At 32.7% G+C, this 21239-nt stretch overlaps 1 protein-coding gene across 2 annotated transcripts in view; it reads right to left on the bottom strand.

The window, feature by feature from the left end:
* Positions 1-565: 565 nt before the first annotated feature.
* The window catches only part of LOC110039455 (3-hydroxyisobutyryl-CoA hydrolase 1-like), an 84739-nt gene continuing 64065 nt past the window's right edge, over positions 566-21239 (bottom strand). For both annotated transcript variants that reach the window (XM_020744516.1, XM_020744515.1), the window contains 7 exons: positions 17964-18049; positions 17558-17679; positions 3843-3903; positions 3587-3682; positions 2977-3078; positions 966-1007; positions 566-860 (listed from right to left, as the gene is read on the bottom strand). In XM_020744516.1, coding sequence (XP_020600175.1) covers positions 723-860; positions 966-1007; positions 2977-3078; positions 3587-3682; positions 3843-3903; positions 17558-17679; positions 17964-18049 — 647 coding nt within the window. In that variant the 3' untranslated portion in view covers positions 566-722. The remainder of the gene's footprint in view (positions 861-965; positions 1008-2976; positions 3079-3586; positions 3683-3842; positions 3904-17557; positions 17680-17963; positions 18050-21239) is intronic.

The raw sequence follows: 21239 nt of genomic DNA on the forward strand, positions 1-21239 counted from the left end.
TCAACTTAATAGATACAATAACAAATGGGCAACATAAGAGATGATGCATCATCCGCTATATGGGACAAAAAAAATAATTCTTTGTAACATTTGTATAAAAGAGATTTAATTAAATTTGCGAACGATACATTTCAGCAAAGAAGGTTGACAGAACATTACAAAAAAATTACAAGAGAGATTCTAAAGATCATATGAATGGGAGAATAAATGACTGCAGTTAAAAAATAAAGTTTAGAAAATAGGAAAGTAGCTTCAAAGAGAAACTAGTGGACTTGGTTGGGATCCAATTAAAAACGTCATAGATGCATCAATGGTTTGGTGGAAGGAGAAGGTAAATGTGAAATAAATTTTGAGACATTTGTATTTCTATTTCATTTATACGTAGAATTATTAGACATTACTTTTCTTTTGATTGTATGAATGATATAAAACTAACATGTACTGCATAAGCATTTAAATATTCATACTCACATTTAAAAAAAAAAAAAATGAACATACGCAACATCCATCAAGCATACGGCCGATATTTGAAAACTAAGACAGAATTCATTAAATTCTTTTAATATTAATGTCTTAAAAATCCAAAGAGTTACAGCAAATTTAAACAAACAAAAAGAGGAAATTATTGTCCAGTTAAAATGGCAAAAAAACCAATTGCAGAGAAAATATTTTAACAGAAATCAGGACATTCAATACCGCCACTTAGCGATTTATAAATGTCTTTAGAGCTTTGATCCAAGCTTGATACCAAAACCTTGTCTAACGGGAAGCTTCAGGTCTTCCCATCCTTCTTCATCCACTCTGGAGAAATGACGATCAACCATCTCATCATTTATTAATTCCAATCTGGAAGGTTCCCACTGCATACACCAGTGTGAAATTTCAACGGGAGGGCAAAGAAAAAAAAAAAAAAAACAAGGAAGTTTTCTATTGAAAATTTGAAAAATGTGAGGTGGAAGGTGAACCTTTGGGTTTTTGTCTTTATCCACGAGCAAAGCTCTGCAACCCTGCCATGACATGGGGGACAGTTCAGGGATAGCTTGTAGTTATTACGCTAAAGTAGCATACTGTGCAAATTTACAATAGTGCGGTGGAGAGAGAGAGACTTTAAAGGGGTTAAAAGATAAGGGCATTTACAAACATACCACCAAATTCTTATGTAGTTACATAAAGTCTTATTTATTTTTTCCATTTATACCACCCAAATCTTTCATATCACAAAAAAATTATCACGATTTTAACTTTTTAAAAAGTGAAATACACATTTTCATGCATATAAGATGGCATATACATGTAATAATTGCAATGTTGGTGCTAGATATTTAAATACATAAGAACTGAGCCGTACGTATTTAAATCTTTCCAAAAGATATCCAAATAAATTATCGAAAGCAAACAAAGGCCTAAGACTGCATCATATTTGTGCTATATAGTAGGCTTCATGAAAGAATATTACACATTTTAAAAAATCTACATAAGAAAATCATTTGAACCGTATACTTTTATGCGGGGTAATTAAGTTTGCAGTGTCGTCTATTTTCATAGGTTTTTTTTTTTTTTTTTTTTTTTTGATCAGCATGAATGAAGAAATGGCAAGAGCTTCATGTGGGTTTTATTTAGGAGTATGTCATTTTTCTTAATGAAAAGCTTGAATCCAACAAAGCAAGTATAACATATTGGCACACAAATGTAATATATTTACCATTCATTAGATAAAAATTGGGTCAAAATATCTTTACCAAACTTTGGTCAGGATGGAATTTAAAATCATGAATTTGTTTAGTGATGATTGTGGTACAAAGAGTCGATTGATTAATCAGTATTTCACTCATCTAGAAGTAAATCTAAAATTTAAAACTACTCGACCCAATCTCTCCCCATTCATTAGTAGAAGGGGAAAATTTGGAGAAGTAGCGGGCCATATTTTTTTTCTTTCTTTTATTCTCTTTTTCTTCTTATGTTCCATTTATTTTTTGTTTAATCTATTTACTTTTTTCTTCGCATAACTATTTCTTTTTTCTTTTCTCTTCCTTTTTCTTTCACCTTTTTATTTCTTATTTGCAGGTCACTTGATTGTTGTATATATCATTTCTGTGTGGTATTCATGTTTGAGTCACGTTAATGTCTGTGTTTCATGATGAAAGGTAGATGTTGTCTTAGAGAATAAGGATTAGAAACACAAGCATGTACATGTTGACATCTTGATATGAATAGTGATGAAGATTCAGAGCTTAGTGCATCAAGAAAAGCTAAAATGTTCCCAGTAGTTCCACATCTCCTTATCAAGTTTTGATGAAAACAAAGCACCAGCATATAAGAGCCTACTTGGCATTTTTAGACTAAAGGACTATTTGGGATCACTCATGATTTTTGTTATTTTTATTTTATTTTTTAATATTTTGATTTAAATTAAAACAAGTTGGATGCTCGATTTAGGCAGTTGTTTCTAAAACCACTCGATAAATTTTAGGCATTTTGAATATTTTTAAAAATATATTGAATTGTTTTAAAAAAAAGAATAAGAACACAAATAAATTATACTACCAAATATGCTTTCAAAAACACAAGAAAAAATAAAAATAAAAAACAAGAGACAAAGAAACCAAAGTGATACTAAAGGGACCCGCAGTTTCATCCGATTATGATATGTACAACCTCCACTCAATCAATTGTAGTATATCCAGAGGTCCTACGATCCAATTCAATCATATTGAGCACCAATTCAGTCAAATAAAGCCACAAAAGACTTGGGATTAAATTCTATCGGTGCCTTGAGATAAATGTCTAGAATAAAAAAATTGTAGTCAATTAGCTAGAGGCTTTTTCTGATCCCAACTTATATTTTGGCAATGGGACAAATTGGAAAAGCAAAAAGCTCCATAAAAATAAAATGGCAGAGTCTTAGTTGATGACTGCACAAGATCTCGGAAAGTAAAACTTCAGTGTTAATATCATATTGCATACAGATATAGGTACCTCGAAGAAATCTTTGCTTGCCTCCTTACGCAAAATGTGGCAACTGACTCTGTAATCCTTAACAAGGCAGAAACCTACACTTTGGAGCCGCCCTTCTCTGATCTAAAAAAACAGTGATTACAGATTAAAAGCATTTCTTTTGCGTATTTACCAAGAAATACCCAGCAAACTGCCCCAGGTGCTAAAACGAGGCATCTACATACCTAACATTTAATTCTTAGGTATTTACATATCTAACTAAACTTTACTTTTTACATTTATATCACAAAAAAAATACCACAAGTTTAACTTTTAAAAAGTGAAATACAGCTTTTCATGCATAGTCAAGGCCGTATATATGTAAGAAATAAAGTTTGGGTGTTAGACATGTAAATACATAGGAATTGTGTGGCATGCATGTGCATCATACAAAGTAACATTAAAAAAGAAAATTTTACTGTTTCAAAATAACAATTAAAAAGAAAAAGAAGAAAACTTTACACTTTACGTAACATGCCTTCCATATAGAAAATTTAGTATAATTACTAATGAGATCGCAGAATCGCAATTTAAGGAAATAAAGATATATCATACAAGTACATGTTAACCAAGGATATATGCTAGCCCATACCGATCGAAGAGAGATCTTGAGACTCAGAGGAGAAGCTTTCTTCAAAGACTGAACAGCAGCCAGTGCCCACTCGGCATTATTTACAGCCTCCAGCTCCTGCAATGCAGCGAGGATTGAAAGACAAGTTTTGAGCTCAATATTTAAGAAATGATAAATTTAAACAAAAAGCAGGATATGAGTTCAAATGACCAACAAGGAATATTGAGAACTTAGAAAAGAAGCCATATCAACTGGACAATCGCAGATATCAACTTACAAGAGCTGATATAATTTCTTCAACAGATTTCTTAGAAAAGCACTTATCAATAACATCCAATCTGCAAAACAGAGAAAAAGAGGGCCTTAGAAGCAAAAAACTGTGCTTGCAGGTCAAAAAGACATGGATAGGAATGGTTAAGGGATCATTGCATGACGATGCCTTGAACCTTTTGAGTTATAACATAATTACAAGCCCAAAGCCAGCCACATATCCACCAAAAATAACAAGCGATCACATACACAAATTTCTCTAATAAGTAATCAAGATATAATTTAAAATAACGATGATTAAATGATAACTAGTTGTAGTAAGAAAAACAACCAAAAGTTCAGACCACATGTGTCGAACAACAAAACACCTAATGAATGCCCATTTACACTTGTTTTTAAGAATGAAATATTAGGGGACCTGGTCTAATATGTAAGTGGATGGAAACTCATTAACCCAAAAACTTAAGCCAGCAGATCACAGGCAATAATAGTTAGAAACTCAACCATTATATTATTTTTAATATGAGACCATTCCCTAATCTCATATACATCTCGATAATCTTCCAATTTACAAACTCATTATAACACAATCATTTCCCCTCAAATGAAAGCATTTAATAGCATTGAGTATCTTCAGTAGGTGTCCATGATGAGGATTTGCATTAGCTCAAATTCACAATCACCAAGGCCTAGATCGATGAGATGCTTTACGAGATGGTTACACTTCCCATTTTTCATGCCAAGAGTCTACACTTAATAAAAATCACTCCATACTCCTCAAATACTAGAAGGACCATGGAGTGCCAACATGTCGCGGGTAAACTTACAAATGCTGCACAAAAAAATTGCTTATGCTTATCAAATTTGTCATGGAGAAAGACAGGAGTCTTGCTCTTTTGCAATAATAAATACTGGAGATCTACAATTACAACAACTATTAAAAGAGCATGCACTAAACTTCCATTAGCCACTAGGATTGCCCTCCAATGTGACCCACAGAACATGACAAGCATATTTCTACCAAATTGACACACGAGCTTTCCACATAATCGTGGGATAGGAAATTCCATGAACCTGAAATTGCAGGATTCTGTATTATCACGGAATTGGAAGACCCGCGATCAATAGATAGGCAACCAGGCAGCTTTCCCATCTCATTATCAAATTTAGTAATGATTTTTGCCTTTTTTGACTTATTTTCTAATTTTTTATTTCTAATTAGAATTATTTTCTATAAGGAACTATTTATATATTGTTATTTTTTAATTTAGTAAACTTTAGTTTTATTTTGTGTACTTAGGAGATTGTAATACATAATTTTTGCTCTAAAGAGTACCAGATTCTTCTCCTTTTGCAATTGGCGTCTCTGGAGCTTTGCATCTGTAGCTTGTTCATGAAGAGGTAGTGGAAACTTCTCTTAATCCGTACTTCATTGTTTGTCATTCGCCTCACTATTTTTAACTAGGATAGCCGCCAAACAACTCCTATCCCCATCAAAAGGCCGTCGACCTCGCATACTATCATCATCTTACTATTTTACAACCACCTTTCTCCTAAATCCACTTCCAAAATGCCATTTTGGAAGCCATACAATGATCTCACAAATGTTCCTATTTACCATAATTTGACATCAAGAATGAAGAGACCAGAAAGAAGATTGTAGAGTTACAAAAGAATTGAGGCTTCTAGCCCAGCAATTTGCATTGTACATCACCCACTGTGAAGGTTCTCAAGAAGAATGGCACGTGGAGACCATGTGTTTAGTGCCATGCACATAAAACATGATCAAGAATTTTTGTCCGTTGTCATGACTTAATAGATCAATTGAAGCCTGCCACCATTTCTCTAAGCTTCATCTTGAATGTAGCTATATCATCAAATGTGCGTCAATGATATTAATATATATATAAGGATGCATTCAAGAAAAGGAGTGGGTTATGCCTTTATAGCTCTAAAGCACACCCGTCACCATCTTGAGGTTGCTAAATGCTGTTATATGATTTTACTTGTATGAATTCGTTATTATCTATCTCTACTGTAGTCTAAATTTCAATATAATGTTAGAAGAGCGCTTAGAACATTTGGATAGGTTGTTCAAACTACTACAGCAGCATTGGCACCATCTCAGTATGAAGAAATGCAACTTCATTACACTACTATATCTTAGATATGTGAATAATGGAGAGATCAAGAATAATCCTACAAAGTTGGAACCAATAAATAAGTGGCCATGATCGCAGACAATGACTAATGTAAGAAGTTGCATGAAAACCTGCCAATGCTAAAATCAATGTCTAAAAATGCACAATTGTTTTGATATGTTTTCTATATGTGAGCCTCACAATTTGAAAACTGCATACTCAGAATAAATGGGTAAGATGATGTGGAGTTGACCAATTGACCAGTGTTGACTAATTGAGTCCCAGGGTTGACCAAATGGATCGTAGAATGGTCATTAGTCTCATAGGTTGACCATGGCGGTATGGGGTTGACCAATTGATCATGGTTGACAATCGGGTCCAGGGTTGACCAAATGGTCAATGTGGAAACCGTTGGTTCCAAGGTTGACCAAATGGTCACCACAGACCAAATGGTCAATGAGGTGACCATTGGGTCTAGGATTGACCAAACGGTCAAGGCGGTGACCATTAGGTCCAGTCAATTTAGTCAAAAATTTGTTCAAATTAGGGTTTTCTATTGTTGACTTAACCGGTCTAGGGTGTCACCAAGACTTGGGCTGAATAGGGGCACACTAGGGTTTAATCCAACTCTTAGGGTTTGGGAACCCCAGTAGGTTCAAGGGGTCAATTTTGGTAGAACTCTTCCCCAAGATGGACTTGATGGTCATAGTGCTCTTAAGGTTTGCAGAAGAATCCTTGAGAGCTTGAATTGATTTGCATCGTTCAATACATGTCCTGATCAAAGGGGTTTTGATTTAGAAGAGATCCTCACAAAAGTAAGGTCAACACCTATTTCGAGCGCATTCTTCCGAGAGCTTATTTTACTGTAGTTATGCTTTGATCCACTCCAAGGCAATGCACTGCGACATCTGGAGATAATCCTAGCATTTCATCATAGCTTTAAGCAAAGTAATCCTTGAATTCCAACAATAGTTTGATTAAATTTGTAGACTCCTCTTCACAGAGTAGAGAACTTATTAAAATAGGTCGGGGCTGCTCCTCAGTCTCAAGGTTGACTTTCTTTAATTAATCCACTGTGGTTTTGATTTCCTCTTCGGATTCTAGCGGAGCATCCTCTATCTGCTGATCTTTAAAATCTTCTCCTACATCGAAGCACTCTTCTACCGATCCACTAGTAACAACCATGCAAAATTTCAAATCATCGACCGACCCTATTATACCAAATCCGAGAACGTCTTTTGAGTTGAGAGTTTGACACTTAACATTCAATAATTTCTTAAAGAGCTGCAACTTATCCTTCGGCATATATCCTTGTTGAATTAGTTTTTTTATACACGGGGAAAAGTATCAAAATGGTAATTCCATTAATTCATTAGAATCATCTTCTTCTAAGTTTACATAGGTTTTTGAATTAAAAGATAGAGAAGCATGGTAAAACTTGATCGGTTTCAAACCAACACTCCGGACTTCTTAACCCTCATACTCTCGATCTGTTGACGGTGAATCAGAGTTAAGGCCATGGCTTCCACATAGTAGTTGATCCGATAGTACATCGATGCGTGTTCACTCTTTTCACCATTCTCCAAGGAGATCTCAAACTGGGGTTTCTTCTGGCGCACTATGAACATATCTTTATCGGATTTATCCTCCTCAGAACTTCCTTCTACGTTGATATTAATAGGTGGATTCGTCTATTCAACAACCTGGTGAGTTCTTTACCCGCGTCTCTAACTTTGATCTCGGATGCGTGGGCTAAAAGAGCCTCCACCGACTCTTTGCAAAGGAGCAGTGGGAGATTCTTGATCCCATTCTTTTTATCCCTTTGAAATTTCATCTTTATTTAGCATGACCTCTCTATAAAGAGTAGTAGGCGGTGTCTTTGTGGATGCCTACTTCGTGTATCGAAAATAGTTGTAAGTCCCCTTTTATATAGTGTTCTTGTCCTTCTTTGTAAGTGATGTAATGATGACAGAATCATATTGTGCACATGAATCCACGGATGTCCAACTAGAGTGTTAAACAAAGTCTCCGTGTTGATAATATGGAATTTTGCACTTATTACTAGATCACCAACCTTCATCAATAGCGTTATTGATCCAAGCACATATTCTCTTTTCTAATTTAATCCTCTTAGAATCATCTTTTCGGCGGTAAGTTCTCGAGCATCAGTGTCCAAATATGCTAACATCTGTAGACTTATTAGGTTGAGCGACGTCCCTGGATCTACTAGAACTCTATAGAGCACAAATCTGTCGATGCTGACTGAAATATAGAGTTGTCAGTTATGATTGGTACTTCCGAGTAGCAAATCTTCGTCAGTAAAGGTTACCTCGGGTTGTCCCTTTAACGAACAAACTTCATCCGAGGATGTGCTAGCCAATTGAGCTAAGAAAATTTCTAGATCAAGTAAGACCTTGATCAATGTTTCTCTCATCTCCTTTGACAGGATCAGAGCATCATAGATGTTTAATTTGGTTGGCAACCTCCTAAAAGGAGCTAGTACGTTGTAATCTACTTTATTTGAACCTCTGATTTCCTACCATCGACGGATGTGACTCTTCTTGCGTGACTATTTATTTTCCCTTTTTAGTTGGAGCCGCTCTCGGGGGTAAACCTTCCCACTCCTTAAATTCACTTATGTTATCTCCTTTTCTTTTAACGTGGTAGCTGACTTTTTGGTGCTGATTCTAAATCAGAGAAGTCCACGTTGATTGTGATTGGCATTCCTTTGCACTCGAGGACTGGCTCCTCGCTCCCTACACTATTGTAACCGGTATCATCGATGTCTCTTTCATTTTTATTAACGTATCCATCTAGATTTTTTATGATTTGAGGGTTGTTTTGGGAATCGAAATCGAGGTTAGATTGGTTGAGGTCAGTTACATCATTAGTAGAAACAGTCAGAACATAGTCGAACTCATAAACCTTGGAATTATAAGGTCCTGGAGTAACATAGAGATAGTCGTACATGGTTAGCGGTTTGAGGGATTTCTTCCCGAAATCAGAGAAAACCAGTCTAACAGGGTCAACCCCTATCCTACCCTTCAAGCTATCAACCTTCCATCTCGTGCATGATCTCCTTCTTCTTCATCCTCGACTGTGGCGACTTCTCCGGTGTAATGTTCATCTTTGGCTCGACAGGTTTGAGACTCTAAGCGGCAGCTTGTTCCAAAGTGATCTGTATTTGACCAGGTTATCCTTAGAGGATCTGGTCCAGACTGTGTTCCATCCATCCTTCTTTGCGTACGGGTATATCAAAGTAATCGTCTTGGCTGAAATCATGTTTACATAACCTCTTTCAGGTTCTCTTAAATATTCTTTCAGAATCGTTATATTTTCATTTTTAAAGTTCCTCTCAAGTCATTCTTTAAAACTGAAATAGCCCTCTATGTTATGCCCAAGTAGTCTATGGTAAGGGCAATAATTAGGGTGACTTTTCTTGTCTACCTCTTCTGGTTTCTTAGGATCGGGTAATTTGAATCCAGTCTTCTTCATCAAGTTCTGAAACATATTCACCACAACTTCATCCTTGAAGGAATACACCTGTATGGTCTCTGTTGAAAAGACTGTTGGCCGGGCTGACTGTACTGTGCTAGCTCCTGGTTGTACTATGCTGGCTGCTGAAAATTCTAACAGGACTGCTTGGACTGAATTCTCATCAGCCGTTTGTCTTTATCAATCGTTGCCCCTGTCCTAGACTTCTTCTCATATGCTTTCGCTGGTCTGGGCTTTTGATACTTTTCCATGGACTCCATATGCTTAACTTCCACTCGTAATTCTGGGCGCCATTGTTGATGGATTTCTTCCTATCAAACACTCCATTGCTCTTGCTCTCCATAATCACAGGTAAAAGTTGAACATATGCTCACTTCCTCCTCCTAAATGCTCTCCCACGCCTAGATATTGAAGCCTTAGGATCATTAGGCATGCTTAAGGAGGTTATAAAGGGAATAAATGGGTTCAAATTGCCTAGGGGCGATTTATCCATGTTTTTTGAACCATGGCGCCTAGGCCTCAAATTTCGGCGATTAGGCGTCAGTGCCAAATTAAGCACCTTACGTCCAATTATCTCGTCCCAACTTCATCTAGATCATTAAATAAACATTTTATGCCTCCTTACATCTTGTAGGTCCCATTAAAACTTAATACGTCAGCCCGACATATCCAATGGTTTACTCTAGTTGACCCAACATCAGGACTTAATCATATAGAGGTTTGTTTCTACATATATAAGGTTTCAATTTGTGTTCGTTTTACTATAATATTTTTTCAGTTTTTGGATCCTTAATATCCACAACACCATACGGATAAGCTTTTATTGCAATAAATGACTCCGACCACCGAAACTTAAGTTTCTGGGAAATAGTTTCAATATTATACTATAAAGTAAAACTTTTTTGTCCAGGCTCAAAATCTTTTCTTAAAATGTTTCGATCATGTCAAATCTTCATCTTTTTTTATAAATTTTTGTATTCTCATAAGATTCACTTCTAATTTTCTCGAGCTCATTTAGTTGCAATAATCGTTTCTCACCAGTATCTTTCAAATTATAATTGAATTCATTTATAGCCAAATAAGCTTTATGATAAAATTCAACTAGCAGGTGACGAGATTTTTCAAAAATAAGTCTATATGGTGACAATCCTATAGGAGTTTTATAAGCAGTCCTTTAGGCCCATAATGCATAATCAAATCTAGCAGACCAATCTTTCCGGTTAGGATTTACAGTCTTTTCTAATATTCTTTTAATTTCACGATTAGACACTTCAGCTATACCACAACTCTGAGAATGATATGTTGTGGCAATTCGATTTCAACTCCATATTTCTGCGTTAATGTTTCGATTTTTATATTCTTAAAATGCCTTCTTCCATCTGTAATGATCACTCTCGGCATTCATTCTAAATCTAGTAAAAAGATTTTTTCTCAAAAATTTTACAACACTTTGAGCATCACATCGAGATAAAGCAATTGCTTCAATATATTTAGATACAGTCCACAACAATTAACATATACAAGTTTCCGAAAGATGATATAAATGATCTCATAAAATACAAACCCCATACATAAAAAATTTAAACTTTCAAAGTATTGCCTACTCTCTAACATCTGTAACATGTTTTTACATAAATATTAACATCTCTAAATAAAGTAAGTCAATAAAATCCATATTATAGAAATTTAAATGCAGATTTATCTATCCCAAAATTTCCCCCAAAATTAAATTTGTGACATTTTTAAAAAATTTCTTAGGTTTCTTCAAATGGTATACATCTTCGGATAACTTAATCCTCACATTTCTTATATATATAAGGGTTGTCCAAGAAATAAAATTTTGCATCATGAATGAACTATTTTTAATGGCTTATTAATCCGTAGGGTAAAATATTACTAACGATATAATTAACTATATTAGCATACCACAGCACATGCCACTCAGAATTAGTATATAATTGTTCATCAATAAAATTTTCATACTTCATCATCAAAAGTACCATAATTTTCCTGTTCAAACTTTGACAAATTATTAGCAATTTGATTATCAAAAAAGCTTATATCCACTACTTCAAAATCAAATTTCTGCATCAGAAAGACCCATCTAATTAATCTTACTTTTCCATCCTTCATCAGCATCTGATATCGTATAGCAGTTATCAGTATACACAATATATTTAGCTCCAATTAGCTATGATCTAAATTTATCAAATATATATACTATTGTCAATAATTCTTTTTCAGTAGTAGTGTGATTTATTTGAGCTTCATCAAGAGTATTAATAGCGTAATATATAACTTTAAAAATTTTATCATACTTTTGTCTTAACACTGCCCAATAGCATAATCACTCACATCAAACATTTAAATGATTTTTCCCAATCAGGTGAAACAATAATATGTACAGTGATTAATTATTCTTTAAATAAATTAAAGAATTTAGGCATTTCTCATTAAAGTCAAATAATGCGTCTTTTCCAAAAGATGACACAGAGGCTTGATAATTTTAGAAAAATCTTTAATATAATACCTATAAAAAACAATATATCGTAAAAAACTTCTAACTCCTATTACTGTGGTAGAAGAAGGTAGTTCAGCAACAACTTGAATTTTTATTGGATTTACTTTCATGCTATTTTCGGAAACTTTTTATTCTAAAATAATTTCTCCTGCGACCATAAATTGACATTTTTCTCAATTGAGAATTAAATTTGTTTCTTCACAGCGTTTAGAACTCCTGCTAAACAATCTAAACATGAATCAAAGGAGGTTTCAAAAACAGAGAAGTCATCCATTAAAACTTCAATTCCTTTCTCAATTAGATCGTATAAAATGGACATCATGCACCTTTGAAAATTTGTAGGTACATTGCATAAACCAAAATGCATTTTGCTAGAAGCAAAAGTTTCATAGAATATATGAATGTTGTTTTGTCTTGATCCTCATAAGCTATAGGTATTTGGTAGTATCCTGAATATCCATTCAAAAAGCAAAAGTATTCATGTCCAGCTAGCCTATCCAACATTTGGTCCAAAAAAGATTGAGAAAAGTGATCTTTTTTCATGGCGAAATTCAATTTTCTATAATCAATACTGATACACCACCCAGTGACTTGTCTTGTTGGAATTAATTCCTTGTGTTCGTTAATAGCTACGGTCACTTCTCCTTTCTTAGAAACACAGTGAATTGGACTAATCCAAGCACCATCAGAAATAGAATAAATAATTTCAGCATCCAACCACTTTAAAATTTCTTTCTTTACAACATCTTTTATGATAGGATTTAATCTCATTTGAAGATCTGCCTTAGGCTTGTGATTATCTTTTTTTTTTTAAAATTTTATGCATACAGATTGAAGGGTTGATACCTTTAATATCCGCTAACGTCCATCCAAATATTTTTATAATTTCTCAATGTTTCCACTAATTTTTCTTCTTGATCTCCACTTATGTCTGAGGATATTATAACAGGTAATGTTGATGAGTTCCCTAAAAAGCATACTTTAAATGTGTAGAGAGCACATTCATCTCAAGTTCAGGAGTTTCTTCAATTGAAGGAATAAGAGGTTTATTATTTTCAGTGGTATCTAAAATATCAAAACTTTCCTGAATATAATTTGAATCATCAGTGATTATCTCAATAGATTTATCTTGAAAATCAGTATCATTTTCATACCCCAATTCTCGTAGTATTGTTTTAACTTCTTAACTTACTCTAAAATGGTTATCAATTCAATCATCAATAATCTCTATTCTATAACATTCATCTTCTTTTCCTTCCGTCGGATACTTCATTAACTTTAGCACATTAAAAGTAACTTCCTGGTCATCTCTCATTTTTGCACATAAATCATAGCTCGTCTAGTAGCAAGGAAATGTCTCCCTAAAATAGTTGGTGTTTCTTTATCTTCCTCCATATCTAGAACAATGAAATCAACTGGGACAATAAATTTATCGACCTTAACCAGTACATCCTTTATAACCCCTTTAGGATAAGTAATCGATCAATCAGCTAACCAAAGGGTTACAGTGGTGGGAGAAATCTCTCATAAACCTGGTCTTCTAATTATTGATAAGGGCATGAGGTTAATACTAGCCCCTAAATCACATGAGGCTTTTCCGCAAAATCTTTCTCCTATCGAACATGGAATAATAAAGCTACCAGAATCTTTGAGTTTTTTATGAAGATTTTTCTGGATTATTATACTACATTCTTCACTAAGTACAAAAGTTTCATAATCTCCAAACTTCGTTTTCATATTTAATATATCTTTCATAAAATTAAGATAGCATGGCACTTGCGTCAATGTTTCAGCAAGAGGAATGTTGCTTGTCAGCTTCTTAGATATTTCCATAAACTTGGAAAATTTTTTATCAAGTTTATGTTGTTTAAGGCTCTGAGAAAATAGAGGTGGTGATTTTTCTACATTGCACTTAATTGGAGAGACAAGTTTTTCTATATTCTCAAGAACATTTTCTTCATGTTTTTCAGTTTCTCAGTTTCGCTCTCAACTGCAATCTCTTTTTACACTCAAGTATATAATTCTCTACCACTTCTCAACTTGACTGCTTTAACTTGCTCCTGCTCTTTGTTTTTATCATTAGGATTTGTTTTACTGTTACTAGGAAGTGCTCCCTTTGGTATGTGAGTTAGCAATTTGTCCTAGTTTATTTTAAATATTTTTATTGTAACACTCTGACTTCATATTAATTGCCCATTTGTAACACAGCTTCTTCTAAAGACAACTTCTCCTTAATTGTTGGTTATTTGTAAAATTAGGAGGATAAGGTCTATAGTTAGTATTACCCTAGTTGTTCTAGTTTCTCAATGGGTTCAGTTGATTATTCCCTCATTGCTGATTTCCACCACCGTAATTATTACTCCAGTAAAAATTAGAATGGTTTTTCCAACCTGAGTTATAATAGCTAGAATATGGGTTATTGAGTCTATTATTAATTGCATTTAAAGTCTCCAAGAATAGTTGAGAATTAATCAATCATCCCAATGAATTCTCCTGAATCATATGAGGTGTTTGAGAAAAGTTTATTCCAAATTGATTTAATTTCCTAGATATCGCAGCAACTTGAGATGTCAAAATTGGAATCGCATCAGTAACATGAACACTAGTTACTTTCTTAAGATATACCCTTTCAGAGGGTCGTTGAAAGTTGTTAGTAGTCATCTATTCTATTAATTCATATGTTTCATCAAATGATTTTGACATTCATGAACCTCAAGCAACAGTATCAATAATCAATCTAAGGTATCCTACTAACCCATTATAAAAAGTTTGAATACATAACTAGTATGCCAAAGCGTGATGTGGACACTTCCTAAGAAGTTCTTTAAATCGTCCCCAGGCTTCATAGATTGACTCACCTTCATACTAAGTAAATGAAGTCATATTGTTTCTAGGCATAGTAGTTTTTTAAGATGAAAAATACATAGCTAAGAATCTCTATGTTAAATCTCTCCAAATTCTGATAGATCCATGTGCTAATAAGTTTAACGACATCTTAACTTTATCTCATAGGGGAAAAGGAAAAAGTTTAAGTCTAACAACGTCATTTGATACATCGTTGTACTTAGATATAGCACATAATTCTAGAAAACTAGCAAAGTGTAAGTTAGGATCCTCAAATGGAGTTTCCCCAAACTGATTTTTTTTGTATCATTTAGATTATAGTAGGTTTAAGTTTAAATAAGTTGGCAACTATAGCAGGGGTTTGTATCCTCAGATGAAGTTCCCCCAAACTAATTGTCTTTGTACATGAAAATGTTCATTTTCAACAGTTTGATTATCAATGTTATTATGTATGTGTTTGTCATTTTTTGTAAATAGTGAGGTTTTTTTTTTATTTTCAAATTTTTTTATAATGCGTTCTAACTCATAATCGTAAGATACTAAACTTTCAGATCCTGAACTACGATACAAAAGTAAAAGTTTAGAAAAAAAAATTAAACAAAACACTCAAAAAAAAATATTTTTTTTATTTTAAAAATATTTTTAACACACAAAACAAACTCTTATATATTTAAACACTATGATTTTTATAGTCTTTAGTTCAAATAAATTTCTTAAGTTAAAAGTTTCGTTGTTTTTTTCTTCCCAGACAACGGCGTTAAAAACTTGACCCGACCCGCAGTTACTTAATAATTTTGTTTCCAAAATGATGATCAAAACCTTGACCTAATTTATTTTAGCAGCTAGAGTGAACAATAAATATGTTATAAAATTTAAAATTTGTTTAATATTTTAACACTAAGGGTACAACGCAAGTATATATATCGTTTCAAGTAATATAGGATTTTCTTTTAATACCCCAATATCGATCCCACAGGGATGGTGAAGCTCTTTTTATGGACTTAGTAAAACTTTACATAAGTCGAGACAATTATCTAGGAAATATGGTAGCAAGTTTATGTATAAAAAGAAGTTACTAAATTCTTACTAATTCTATTTCAAAGCTTAAAGAAAATTCAAAGCTTAAAGAAAATGTAGTATTTCTAAACTAGTTTTACGTAGAAAAGTTCAAATTATGTGAAAGTTCTTTCCCCTTGCAAAGAGATCATAATCAGTATAAGAATCAAATGTTAAAATAATTAGATGTATTTGTGTCAAATAGGAGCAATCTTATTTTTCACCCTCTTCCGAGTGCATAAATAGCATTGGCTAACCTAAAGTTAAATTCCTAAATCTTTGGTTATCCTGGGTAGATTCTAGTTTGTCACTTCCAGATTATGCACTACAAACATTATTGTGGAATAACCTAGTTTTAAGCTTCAAAATCTAGATCAAATTAGTTAAGGTTCTAGTTTGTCACCTTAGAATCACCAATTTACGCTCATCAAGTACTTGAAAATTATCTCATTTCAGGCCTCGAATTCACCATTAACCTGTCTGACAACCAGTTGAAAATCAGACCTTACAATTACATGTTACAAGCCCACTTCTCGAGCTAACCGAAGTCCACCTATTAAGGCATCGTACTCCGCTTGATTATTTGTTGCTGTGAATTCAAGGACGACCGAATGATAATTAAACTCTCTGATCGGACTACTAAAAGCTAATCTAATTCCTACTTTAGTTTCGCTCGAAGCTCCATCTACGTGAAGGGTCCAAGCCTGCGTTCCAGACTCATGTTCTTCACTTAATCCACCCGTTTCTGAGAAATTCGCCAAGAAATCTGTCACAGCTTAAGCTTTAATTGTTGTTCGAGAGATGTAAACAAGGTCGTATTCACTGAGCTCAATGGACCACTTTAAAAGCCGACCTGAATGTTCTGGTCGAGTATGGACATAAGGAGAAGATTAGTGATCACCATAATTGAATGAGTGTAAATATTGCCGAAGCATGCGAAAGGAAACAATAAGAGCAAACGTTAATTTCTCCATGAGAGAATATCCTATTTCGACCGTTGTAAGGACCCTACTGTATAATAAACGGGAAATTGATTCCCTGGTTTTTCCCTGACAAAGACCGACTAGTGGCGATCAGCATCAAATTTCCATTTTTTTGATTAATTGGTTACCAGTAAGAATCACATAGGAATTTTCTATTTACAAAATCCACTTAGTTTCTGCAAGAAAAACTATTTCATATATCAAATGTCAGTTCATGGTTGTTATAAACCGAAGCCAGTAAGTGACCAAAGTACATCTCATAAGGAAATGGTTCACACAAGTCCATTAAGTTCCCAAACAAGATTTAGATTGATATCTTACTATCATAATTTTCTTACTTATAGCAGTTCAATATTTTGATTTCCATATTGTAATTTTGTAGTTTTTCAATAATTAGAAACAATGAGGCGATAAAATCAACGAATTCAAAGGAAAGGTGGAAAATGTGAGACCATTGCAAGCTAAATGAAGCACAAGTTTTCATAGAATATCTATTCTCTAACTTTACAAAGCATACGCTTAGCAATTGAAAAGTAACAGATGTTCTCTTCTCTAAGTCAAAGGTTTAATTAACATAAAAACGATATTAATCAACTAAAAATTATATGATATGTAATCTTAATTGAACTTAAAAAAATAATTCAATGCCTCTGATTATAATAAAAAGAAGAGAGGAAGACACCTGTTTAAAGCACTTGTCTCTTTCAAAGGCACTTGCTCAGAGTGGTTATCTATAACAGCACAAACAGCAAAGGGATCAGAGGAGCCCAACTTAGTAAGTGATTCTTCCAATGCGGCTAATCTCTGCTAAGAATGAAACAAATAAGAAATAGGTATCTTCCAAGCATGAAAAACTATTGTTTGAACAATACTACAAAAAAGGGTGGCCCTTAAGAAAACAAATACAAGTAATTTTATATAATGTTCAATAAGGAGTTTCAATTGGATGCAAAAAAATAGAAGATTGAGACTTCAAAAGTAATTGCTAGCAAAATGAATTGCACAATAATAAACGTGTACCCAGAAAAAGAAAAAAATTCACATATTTGACACAATTTATATGTTCTGTAAAAGGCAACCGAACATACCTCAGAAGGCACAAAATGTGTTGCGAGGCCACAGGCAAGCATTTCAGCACCATTCAGCCTTGCACCAGTCAAACCAACATATTCCCCTGAAAGCATGAAAAATTTCTATCAGTATAATCAACAAGAGAGACTAGTCTTATAACATTGATAGAAAAAAACATACATTTAAAAAATTCTAGAAGGCAGCATGCTGAAACAAGTAGCTAGGGCTTCTTCAAGAGAAATAATTAAGATTATTTTTGTCACTAAAATAGTGAAAACAGCCAGACAACAAAAAGCAAAAAATAAGAAAAATAGGAAATTAAAAATGAAAAATTCAAGGCTGAAGCAAGCATACTGATTACAAATCAGTCAAATAATAAATAGAAATGATAGCATGGTTCCATTTGAAACTGTTTTCTGTAGCCCAATTCTGCTATTTAAGGCAACAGAATCAGTTCTCAGTTTTTTGCTAAGAAGTATAACAACTGTAGTGAGAGAATTTTAGCATTAGGAAATATAAAAAATAGCATTCTTAGAATGATAGGTTGGGCTAACATTCTACAAAACTTTTTTCCAGAATTTCAACTTATCGAGATTATTATCACAAAAATGCTCGGGATAGCTTGCATAAAATAGCTCAAGTTAAAAAGTAGTTATTAAATTAAACTAACTAAATGTTTATTAAATACTAATTAGGTTAATTAACTTGCATTAATTAATAAATAAAATAGTAACTAAATTTATAACTTAGAAAATTAGGATAAGTTGCTAACTAGTCAATAATTGATTAAATGAATTAGACTAGATAATAATAAATTGATTCATTAGATGACTAATTAGAATAATTAAAAATTAATAAGATTAATTAGTTACTAATCAACAATTTCGAAAATAATATATTATATATGAAGAATGAAAATGGATATGGGACACTGACACAACAAAACACAAACAATTAAATGGAATAATTGCAAAACACAAGACATGACACATCATAGACATGTTTTTAATACTTGATAAATTATTACTGCAACATATATAATTTCTACTATTCTCTATTAACAAAATCACATTATGAAATATAACATTATTAACAAAATTAAGATGTTAAAAGAAAATCAAATATGAGCATCATTTAAGTATTTCTACTTTTCACACATTTTATCAAAATTAGTATTGTTTTCATAATATCCAAAATCTAAGGGAAAAAATACCAACGTCATCCTCAAAATAATTAAAGAAAAACATAAATACATGAGCTTCTCTAATTGGAGTTATTAATAAGGAAAAATAACTAATTCCTAGAGTTGAATTTTCTTTAATTATGTATAATTATATATTATTCAATTATTTATCCTAATTGTCAATTCATGTTAAATAGTTAAATTATTTAAAAATCATTGTGATTTTGAATACAAATTTTGTTTTCTAAAATGAATTGATATGACCCTAGTTACAACAAAGACATGACTTTAGTTTTGGCATTTCAAAACTTCAGGTACATCAAAGGTCACGACACATACTCACATTTGAGAAAAGATGTTAGTTCAACTATGAAGATGGCTTAGGGCTTGGCTTTAAAGATGGCTATTGGTACACGCACCAATTTGGCTTCTAGTAGAGATACGACTTTGGCTTTGACAATAGCAAGGTAAAAGCTCAAAGATGGCAAGAAATAGCTTCGATAGAAGCTCTTTGGTTGTGCAAGTCTATAGCTTCAAAAAAACAAGGATAGGGATAAGTCAAAAGTCGTATTGTTGTTAGAGGAAATATGAGTATTAGTTTTATTAATTTCAACACTTATACTTTCCACTATTTTAAGATCCATAATTTGCCACGTCATAGTCGTGTCCCGCCATTTCAAAAAAGTATCAGGGTATTATTTCTTCATAAAAAATCATGGCACAATTTTTGAAATGTCTCAGAGCCATGGCCACCATGTGTCTAACACGAACACAACCGTCATTTGGAAGTGTTTTTGCTTCGTAGTTTATTACAATTAGTCTTATATTGATTAATCGATAAATTAGATATCATAATTAACAAAATATTATCATAATTAGCCTTATCCATCAACAATTTAGTTACAAAATTTTCAAATATTCAATTTTCATTTGAACTTATTTAGTGTTGTATAAGGCGCTAAACCAATTCTCCACAAGCCATTTTGAAATTTTAATATTACCTTAGCTACCCCTTTTCCATCATAATTACCTGACAATAATTTTATGAAACCACATATCATGTTTACCTACGCTTTGTCGTATATGTCTAAGAACCTGAATCCAATTTTAGACGTCATTTCTTCAATAGATGTTTATCAAACCTTTCATCGAGTATAATTAACCTTTAATTATTCTTTTTAAAATTGTCATACATCCATCTTAACATTTACATTGTGTCAAACCCAGCTTAGAAATCAATGAATTTTTTACAACCCAACATTTGAGTCCATAATATATAACCGATAGCATTATAGTTTTATAAGATTTATATTTAAAATTTTATTATAACCTTTCATCATACAAACCTCTTAAAGAACTTCTATAGTAACTTTAGATATCATATCCTCATATATATATCTATTCTTTTATATAATAAATCCAAGACAGTTAAACTTGTCACACATAAGTGTCAATTTTGGACTGCATATCTTCCATAATCATCGGGTATAATAAACTTTTAATTATTCTTTTTAAATTTGTCATACATCCATCTTAACATTTACATCGTGTCATACACAGCTTAGAAATCAATGAATTTTTTACAAGCCAACATTTGAGCTCATAAAATTCAACTAATCTCGTTATAGTTTTATATGATTTATCTTTAAACTTTTCTTATATCCTTTTATCATAAAAAACTTTTACAGAACTTCTATAGTTTAAATATCTAATCATAACTTTAGATATCTTATCCTCATACATATCTCTATTCTTTTGTATAACAGATCCAAGGCACTTTAACTTCTCACATCCTATCTTTTGATAACATTGAATGATAATTCGAAGCATAATACCTACTAATGTTGCGTAACATTTACACCCAGTATGCTTCTTTTTTTTAATTTAATCATTTAGTTTTAATTCTTAAAGTTATATTGTCAACTATAGCTTCATTCTACTATCTAATAAATCAGAAACTTGAATATATCACGCCTAGGAATCAATTTAGCTTCAAATAATATAAAAAATTATTCCTTAGTAATCTAATCCGAAAAATTAAAAATTATATGTTAAGTATTTGTTTTATTACTTTAAGACAAATAATTATATATGTATGTATGTAGATGGT

This window comes from Phalaenopsis equestris, unplaced genomic scaffold (assembly GCF_001263595.1).
Source record: "Phalaenopsis equestris unplaced genomic scaffold, ASM126359v1 Scaffold000002, whole genome shotgun sequence".
Classification (NCBI taxonomy): Eukaryota; Viridiplantae; Streptophyta; class Magnoliopsida; order Asparagales; family Orchidaceae; genus Phalaenopsis; species Phalaenopsis equestris.